Source organism: Vigna umbellata, chromosome 5 (assembly GCF_029865625.1).
Source record: "Vigna umbellata cultivar VRB3 chromosome 5, Vumbellata_1.0, whole genome shotgun sequence".
Classification (NCBI taxonomy): Eukaryota; Viridiplantae; Streptophyta; class Magnoliopsida; order Fabales; family Fabaceae; genus Vigna; species Vigna umbellata.
Genome location: NC_142169.1, coordinates 10856740 through 10866451, shown reverse-complemented (window position 1 = coordinate 10866451; position 9712 = coordinate 10856740). Strand labels below are relative to the sequence as shown.

At 38.6% G+C, this 9712-nt stretch overlaps 1 protein-coding gene across 2 annotated transcripts; it reads right to left on the bottom strand.

Annotated features, from left to right (window-relative positions):
• Positions 1–270: 270 nt before the first annotated feature.
• Positions 271–9485, bottom strand: LOC124827709 (eukaryotic translation initiation factor 4G-like). Of its 2 annotated transcripts, none has more exons than XM_047300826.2 (10): positions 9218–9485; positions 8843–9110; positions 8389–8528; positions 8051–8200; positions 7814–7881; positions 7648–7704; positions 5973–7349; positions 2884–5870; positions 1073–1267; positions 271–975 (listed from the first exon to the last, which is right to left on the bottom strand). In XM_047300826.2, exons 2-10 carry the CDS (start codon positions 9007–9009, stop codon positions 645–647), a joined length of 5472 nt encoding a protein of 1823 aa, XP_047156782.2. In that variant the 5' UTR covers positions 9010–9110; positions 9218–9485; the 3' UTR covers positions 271–644. The 2 variants fall into 2 exon arrangements, with proteins under 2 accessions (XP_047156782.2, XP_047156783.2); XM_047300827.2 differs by having other exon boundaries at positions 7814–7878.
• Between the last annotated feature and the right edge of the window lie 227 nt (positions 9486–9712).

Genomic DNA, 9712 nt, shown 5'->3' with positions numbered 1-9712 from the left:
TATAATAATCAGCAGATAGTTTATCACACCATTAAATTTGAATTTAAAATCTTTCAGCAAGTTCAAAGAGTCGTTGAGATTTACACTAATATCTTGAATTAATAAAAATTATACATAAATCAGAATCTTCAAAACAGAAAATGCGAATAATTAAACTATAAGCATACGTCCATTAATGCCCATGCAATATCTAGTTTTGGGTTTTTCAACTTGGTCGACAGAGAGCATCACATACTTCTCCCATTACCAAAACTACAAAGGGAAAAATGGTGAAGTAATATTTTAAAACAATTTAGAATGTCGCGTTATACTTAATCACATATCCCATTTACATCACATTCTTACTAAACTAGGAGTCTACCTATATACATGGACGTTATGCAGATCAATATGGCAGTATATTTTCATGGACAGTTGAATGATACAAAAATAAACCAAACCCCTCACCTCATGATATAACTCGGCCTAAAATTTTCAGACGCTTAACTGAAGCATTTTATAATTGCAGTGAAGATATGGCAGAAATAATATTTAGACAGAAATCCGAACATAAAATCTCCCCACCCACCTCCATGGAGAACCATTTCTGAAAATTTGAGCATCCTATTAGCACTAGACATAAATAAATATTTTCCTCTATCCCCCTAAATAAATTTTTCTAACTTCCTTGATGTAAGAGGTTCCGGCGGCCGGAAGCTCTCCAACCGCAAGTTGGAGCTTGCACAGATCTCACTCAAAACAGCATCACCCTTATCCATTTTTATTGCCTCCAAGATGCTTCCAAGAACATCAGCTGCAAGCCCACCTTCTAATAGGCTCCCCGGTAACTCTCCACCCTCATGTATTAAATGCCCAATCTCGTTCAAAGAGACTACATGCTCTGTTATAGCTTTGGCAAAAACACGGCCAAGAAACTCCGGTGCTTTGGGGGCATCATTAACCGCATCTTCCAAAGTACTAAGAACAGATTCAAACCTAGCCAGCACAAAATGTTAATCAGTAACAATTTATTTTATTTAAAGGATAGAGTCTTAAAAATACTTGTCATCATACTATAAAAAAAAAATCTTACCCTTTGATGAGCTGGGCTTGACCCAAGGGTCCATCCTGAGATTTCACAAGCTTGACAAGCAGCTGGGCCAAAAGATCTCTCTCGGTGTCCTTTCTCTCGAAAGAGTCTGTGACCCAGATAGAAACCATGGAAGCATGAAAGCTTGGAGAGTTCAGATCTTTGATACATAGAACAACTTCATTCACATCCCTCGCACTAGATTGAACAATCAAACAGTCAGAAGAATACCAAACAAGACAATAACTTGGAAATAAGATTCTTTGGGAAAATGCTTAAAAAAGGCTTTTAAGTCAGGATTCAACAGTGAATCTTCAAGCTAATTTTTTATCATGAAATATAATTTGTATTGGACTGTAAGATTCAAAGACAGTGAGAATTTACTTATAGATATTATATCATGTAGTGTTAAATGTCCAAGAAATAAATAAAGCAACTAAACCATAAGTCTTGTAAAAACAAATTATTAGTTACATCTGAGTTATTTTAGACACATGGAACAAAACAAAGAAATAGCCAAATAGAGTACGTGCATTGCATGAGTTAAGATGTGGAATAATCAATTAGACTAAGTGTTCCTTAAATATCTTTTAACAATTTAAGCTTTATATAGCTTTTTCATCTTTTTAACAAAGAAAAAATAACAATCACTAAATGGCGTGATTTGTGTCAGGGATATAAATTGCTCAAATCCAATTCATGTTAACTTACTGTATAGAAGTCATTGATATACATCTCACAATACAAATGAAAAAAATAACCAAATCATAGGATTTGAATTGTGAATCATAAGGTTCTAATAACAAACTATGATTACAAGCTTAAAGGGCGAGTCTATATCTTGAACAATTTTCAACATTAACCGGATGTTGCAGCAAAATAACAATTTGAAATGATTGTAGCAGTAGCAACAAAAACAGTTTGAATCACCGGAGGAATAGAAATAAAAGCAGGGAGAAACAAAATTAAAACCCATGGTATGGTCATCACTTTGCCCCGTATAGATAAAAAGATGAAGCGAGGTCAAGATCCACGCTTGGAAAAAATAATTACAGACCAAACATGATAAATTAATCTAGTCGTCAGAACATTTCCCAATACAGTAAATTGAATCCATTAAACATACTGCAAGTCCGCAACCATAAAAAATAATAACCACAACTGTAAAGGTCAGGGGTTCAAAACTATAAAAAGATATCATAGTTTAGGAGTGAAACTAAACCCTATTGTTTGGTCATCACTTTGTACTCATCACGTGCATACAAAAGTAATGAAGGGATGTTTCAAATGGCATTATTCTATCAAATTATAGGATTAGAAAAAATAATCAGGCCAAAAAAATGAGAAACAAATAAAACATGAAGTCATCCATTTATAACTTTACATTTATATAGCTATTAAAAATTGATGTATACATCAAATTCATATACATATTTTCTTCACATTTACTAATGCTAGAACCCACAGCGAACTTGGCATAAATTTCATTGCTTAAAAATGTGCATAGAATATCAATGTCAGCAATTTTAAAATCAGTTTTTTAATATTCTTTGACAGCAATGCATTTACTGAAACAAAACAATAAAAGACACAATATCCACCAACAAAAAAAATCCTTCACCAAAAGGGAATATTCTGTCTTACAAGAGAAACAAGGTGCTTTCAAGTGAGAACAAAAAGAAAACTGCTTATATGGGAGTTATAATTAAATGACTAATACTAAATTATAAATTGTGTTTCTCAAAGAAAAAGCACAATTGGCCTAGCAAGCTGAAACAAAATGGATTAAAAACACCATAAAGAGAAAACAGTACCTGTAGTATTCTCTGATTGCTAACATGGACATGTCCTGTAATCGATCCTGGGTAATATTTTGGGAGACTGCTGTCCCTTGTGTTCTGGCAGGTGGCGAAGTTACAACAGGTTTTTCAGCAAACCTATTTGCAATTCTCATGTCCCTGTTTGCATAATTCACATTATGATCTTGAACACTAGATTGATCATAAGTAGAACCAGAAAATCTATCTGGAGCGTATCTTGATGCAGGATCATCCCTAGAGCTGTATGAAGTGCGCTCCGAAAAATTATTATAACCATTAAGACCGGTTGAACTTGAAACAGCAGGTGGACCTCTAATGGACATTCCTCTCGCAAGACCACCCATTGGTCCCAAGGTTATTGATTCATCACCCAAAGGTCTTTGTGGTAAGGGAACTGACAATGTCCTAGCCTCATAAGTTTGCCGTTCATCAATACGAGCATCCTGGGAACCATACCCACGAGCTTGAGAAGGCAATCCACGAAGTCCACCCATCTGAGCATTAGGAGATAACATAGATGACCCTCTTGGACCAAAATCCATAGGCATTCTTCTAGGTGGATTGTTGCCTGGACCACGACCCAACCTACCAGCTTGGGCCATCCTCTCTTGAGAAGCATCTCTATGAACCTCCTCAATCTTCTTTGGACCTTCAACTTTTCTTCTTTGCTGCCATTTATTCTTTCTCAAATCAATTACATCCTTCAGCATGAACCTCACCCTAGAAGATAAATTCATGTTGTTTGACAGTGATCTCATCATTTCAAAATATGCATCCATATGTTCTTTTGCTTTGGGATGGTCAATCATCTCCCCAATCGTACTCATCAGTTTGCACAAAGCTTCAATATCTTCTTCATCTGGATCCTGATACTGACCCAATAGCTTCTTGATGCATGAATGCATTATCCTCTCTGTCAACATTTTCTTCTTATATAGTTCTCCAATCAATCTAATATTACCCAACATACGTCTCCTTGCCTTGGTTCGTTTTTCTTCTCTTTCCTCATTAGACAGCTTGACCTCACCTTCATCAGCCTTGTTAGCTTCTTCTTGCTCTCTTTCACCCCTTTCAAATTCTTCTTGGCACTTGTTTAACAATAGTCTCTTAAAAGTTATCTTTTCATTGTCTTGACTGAGATCGGGCAATGCAACAGCCAGATGAAAACAGAAATTGGCATACATTTCACAGAAGGTAGGCTCCATCAAGGCCTTCTCAAAGATTTGTGAGATGACACCATTGAGAGTGACAACATTGTCAATATTAACTGCTCTGACCTGATCAAAAAGCTTCTCAAAATTCTGAGGAGTTAATTTATTTAATATGCCCTTCAACTGCCTCTGCTTTGCCTCTTCCTCATCCGTCACTTTACCCACCTCATACTTTTTCTCAGCTTTGTGCATCATCTGTAAAGGAGTTTGAGGAGATGGAATCAAACCCCTCTGCTGGAAGTTTGTAGCACGCTGCCACCTTTCTCCATCAGGGCTATTTCTTTGCATTCCTCCCTGATTTACCATGGATTGCATTGGACCAGAAAGAATTCCTCCAGTATATTGCACAGGTGTCTGTGTGCGTGGATTCCTTAAAACACCAAAATTGCCTCCTTGGCCGGTACGAAATCCTGCATTACCACCAACACCATCCAAACGCATACCAGAATGATATGCATTGGAACCTTTACTCCATTTGTCTTCCTCAGTAATACCACTCCCACGACGAGACATGCTGCCTGACCTATCAATAGTTCTTCCACTAGAAGGTGAATCACGTTCAGTTACATGAGAGCTAAAATTAGGATTCATCAAAACCTCAGCTATGTCAGCCGTGATTTCAAACCCTTCAGGAAAGTCCGTGCATTGCTCTGAAAATTTCAAAAGGAAATCTCTAGAATACTTTTTGCCAGTAACAGCAATTCCTTCAATAAAATGTTCAGTTTCATCTAAAACTTCAAGTTTTGGCGTAGACATGTCAGCAGCATCCTCCCAATCATCAAGTTCAGCTTTACTCTGCTTAGATTGCTTGTCTGCTACATCATCTGACTGTGCAACCTCGGTAGGCAACTGCTCTAAATTTCCAGAAGCAGAATCACTTTCTGTTTTCTCTGCACTTATCACAGATTCTTTCTTTTCCTCAGGTCCCTTGTATGCATTATAAAGATCAGATGTTGACCCAGCAGCATCAGCCTTCAGAAGAATTTCTTTTCTTTTCTTCTTACTTTTTGATGTAGGTTTCCCCTTACTAGGCTCCGAAACCAATTTGTCCTTGGTACCTGATGCTGGAAGAGACACTGCACCACTGCTAGTACTGTCTGAACCATCCTTCAAATGTTTTGAAGATGTTTCTATGCTATCAGCAGACTGCTGATCTGATGTGCCAGAATTTGTAGAAAAACCTTCATTACTAATTACACTGTCATTTCTGATCAAGGAAACATCTTTCCTATCCAAAGAAGTATCATCAGCCGTCCCATCACTTCCTGCACTACAACTTGTAGATCCATCCTGCCCTGGCTGCGCAGACCTCAAGGCTACAGCCTCAGTGTTTAGCTTTACATCACCCTGTTTAGTTTGTCTTAATTCTGTTCCACCAACACTGACATCTTGTTTACATCCTTCAAGCGACAAGTTTTCTGTTTTACCCACTACTTCCATGATATTTGACTGCAATACTTTATCCTGTTGTGACAGTTCATCTAGCTCAGCACTCTTAAGATTGTTAAAATCATCCACCCCCATGAAAGATCCCTCAGCTGAAGCACGAGTTGACACTTCTGTAGAATCATTAGTTTTCATTTCAACAGCATAAGGCATGCTGCCACTAGTAGCCGATAAAAAGTCTGACGTTGCAGTTGAGATATTTTCACTCGTAATTACTGCAGAATCGTTTGTTCCAGTTCCCGTAGTTTCAGAAACTTCATCAGGTATACCACCATCAACAGCTTGGGAAGGCACATTAAGCACAGGAGCAGATTGCACAGCAACCTGTGAAAAAGTGATAAAAAAAAGGTAAAAGAATGTTCACAATTGAAGCAAATCAAAACAAACGAGGAAAAAGATGTTTTTAACAAATATTAACTTACGTACCTGATGCTGTGATTGCCCTTTCTTCTGTATTTTCTTCTGATTATCCTTCAAAGAATTTGACCTACTAACAGATTCCTTCTTTCTGCCTTCATTATTAGGTATAACTGAAACAGAATCTTCAGAGACAGCAGATGTAGAAAGCAACAAGGAAGCTGATGCAGGCTTTGCAGAAGATAGATTTGGAAATGAGCTCAAGACTGATGAATCAGTGGATAACTTAGACTGCTGGGAAGATATTTCAGCTATTTCAGACCCTTTTAGTTGTGCAGAAGAGAAAGCATCACCAGATGTTAATGCAGAACTAGGAGATACACTCTTTTGGGTACTGGAATTGGCAAACGAATCCACAACACCAGATCCACCACTTGGTTTAATTGACACAGAGGTTACTCCTGACGGAGCAGATAAGATTGCACTATGCACATCACGAGAAAATTCAGGATTAGGTGGTTCAGCATTTCCAGTAATAGGAGTGCCAGCTTTATTAACAGGCAGGGAACTATGAGATGATGAATTTACAAAACTAACATTCTGCGGACCATGGCTCACAGCATAATTAAATCTGGGTGGCTGGGAATTAGGTGTTATCTGGCTACTTGTTAATGGAAGAGAACTAGCAGTTGGATAAAAGAGAGAATTGGTACTATATGAGCTTGATGGATAGTAACTAATAGGATGAGAAGCTGCAAATGGCTGGGCAGGCTGAGATTGAGAAGCCATACCAGAATGAGGTCTCACACCAGATGACCCACCATCTGAATATGCATCTGCCCTTTTATCAAGTCTTAGCTCTTCATGTGTCTCAGGATGGGTTATCTTAACAGGAGTAGCTTTACGAGGAGCACCAAATTTTCCTCCTTGCTGCGGTTGATATTGTGGGCTAATTCCAATACCCATGTTGCCTAACTGATGGGATAACTGAGGGCCAATTTGAGGAGTGAAACCCATGCTTTGACCTTGATGCATGATTCCTTGAGGATGAATAGGATGAGGTTGAAGATTTGGAACAAAAACCGGTTGCTGCACTTGTGTGGCACTTCCAATCGGCAAAGGCATTGGCAAGGGCATCTGAAGAGGTGCTGATGACATACCTTGAGATTGAATCTGTGGATTAGGACCACCAAAGTGTACAGATGCCTGTGACTGGTGGTATGGCATTGCCATTGAAATTCCAGTTAAAGGAATGACAGAGGGCTTTTGCATCTGGCTTGCTGGGGGTAACGGTGACACTTGAGTATCCTTTTTTGCCCTAGTCCCAGTATGAGTCTCCCCAGTATTAGATTGGTCACTAACACCTGTATCCTTCTTCACTACCTGCTGCTTTGGAACAGGAGGTGTTGGCACGGAGGGAGCAGGTCTAAAAGAATCATGCCGTGCCTGAATTTCATGAAATTATACACCAAAAACAAAATGCTTGAATTAGTATGCAAACTGGAGATGAAGATTACTTCAATAGACTGAGTACTAAAACACAGACGCATGCACCCACTTATCAGATTATAATTTTTGAAAAAGGAAGTCATAGCGAACTTTCTATGACAGAGAAGGAGTTGATGTCAATGACATCAATTACAACTTTCTTTCTAAAGTGTTATGCAGCAGCGGCAGCAAATTTATATCTATATTGTTGTACATTTAAAAAGGAAGGGGAAGGGACAGACAATAAAATGCAAACCTGATCGCGCTTCTGCTCATCTATATTAGGAGGAGCTGAGCTTGTGCGAGCAGGAATCTGCGAGTAATAGCAAAACATGATTAACCCCCTATAGTTACAGGAGCTATGTACTGAACAAAAGTTTACTCCAGGAGGACAGTGAGCAATTAGTAGATATTAAACTTACAGCCATCCCATTCATAAAGCCAGGACTGATGGATCCAAATTGGAAAGGAAACGACTTAGATGCATCTGCTGGGGCATACAACAACATTCAAATCACTCTAACAAATTAATGTAACGAATAAAAAGTTATTTCATAACATGTAACTTTACTATGACCCTAAACTACGATTCAGATTAAATCTTATTTTAATTTTCTGTACTTAATGTACAGCATAAAAAATTTACAAGGGCAACATACCCTTAGCAGGAGTTGTAGGGGCGGCTGGATCAGAACTCATGGAGGGAGGTTGAGAGGTAGGAGCTTTTGGAACAGCTCTGGTGCTCCTTTGCACAGCTGACGATTCAAATGGCTTGGCAGTTGCATTAGTAACTGGCGCATCAGATACTCCTATAACAAAATATTACAAGCGGATCGCGTCCATAAAACAATATCAAGAACTCAAATAAATACATGAAATACGCTCACATTGCCAATTGCAATGTGCATATAATTCCCCTAAACAACATACCACCGCACTCAAAAACCAACTAAGCGAAGAACCAATTCTCAAAAAGACATATTTACATCAAACTTACCATGAATCTGTGGCTGTAAGTGGGAACCGTTTGGAACAGTCCGGGCTGCATAAGTACTATTAGACTCAGCCGAATTCACCAGTGCAGGGTTTACCCTAGATTGCCCACCTTGTGCATTGTTATTAGACTTCTTGTTAAAACTAACACAGGCAACAATAAATCAATAACAATAACAAAACAGAAACAAAATAAAGAACAAAAGCACGCCACTTATAACGATTAAAGAGAAAACACAAGCAAATAATATAACCCTAGGTCACCGAACAACAAACTCAATTCCAATCCACACCACCTCACACTGAAAACAACCCAACCCAACACGAAATTAAAAAAAAAAAGGTTAAATAAGAATCGCAATCCCAACACCTATGAGAACACGCAAAAGTTCAAAAAGAAAGAAAAATAAAATCAAATAGAAAGAAAACCTCAAAATTGCAAACCCTACCAAACTCACCTCCGGTTAGAGGAGAGCGACGGAGAAGGCCCGGCGCCGCCACCGCCGCCTCCGCCCCTGCCGTACGCACCGCCGGAGGAGCCTCGCTGCTGATTGAAGCTGGCGGATCGCCCGGATTTTCGGTACACAGCGTCGCTCTTCTCGGACTTTGATTGATTGAAGGACATAAATCCCAACCCTTAATTCCTCAAAATCAAAGTTTCTTGAAAAACAAAACAAAAACACAAAAAGAGAGGAAAAAATAGAAATTTTCCCTCCTCAATTTCCCCTGCAACGAAACAAGCAGATCCACGTCATCATCGCACGCAAGCAGAGAAAGCCCGTACGAGGAACAACATGAAAAAGTGAGGTTAGTTGGGTGAGAGAGTGAGGCACCTGAAGAGTGTGCAATTAGGGTTTCTTTTTGTTTTCCTTTTTCCCTTTGTATTGTTATTATTCGGTGGATGGTGCTTCCCAGTGGCGTGTGTACCTGAGACCGATGGATAGAAGAAAGGAAAGGGCGATTTGGGAAGAGAAGAGAGAGAAAGAGAAAGAGAGAGAGAGAGAGAGTAGTGTGCGAAAGCGTGGTAACAAAAACGAAAATACTCGTCCTAAGAGTGAGGCTTAAGAGAGTGGTCAAAAGAAAGGGTAGGTTTTTTAGGAGATCATTTCAGAAACGCCTCGCTCGCGCTTTTGGTGAGATAGATCATAGATACCCTCCTCTCCTTCTAATTCCTTTCTTCATTCCCTTTCTCAATTCATAATAAATCAAATATCCATCTTTCTAAACAATTCTTTAATATTTACTTTCTTAAATTTACAAATTATTTTATAACAAACTAACCCCTACATAATACTAGATTTTTTATTTTTATCATAATTCTTTTCATT

Coding starts and splice junctions, on each gene's coding strand:
- LOC124827709 (XM_047300826.2), bottom strand. CDS start 9,009: ATGTCCTTCAATCAATCAAAGTCCGAGAAGAGCGACGCTGTGTACCGA. Junction 7,350..7,647: donor ATGAGCAGAAGCGCGATCAG/GTTTGCATTTTA, acceptor CATGAAATTCAG/GCACGGCATGATTCTTTTAG. Junction 5,871..5,972: donor AAGGGCAATCACAGCATCAG/GTACGTAAGTTA, acceptor ACTTTTTCACAG/GTTGCTGTGCAATCTGCTCC.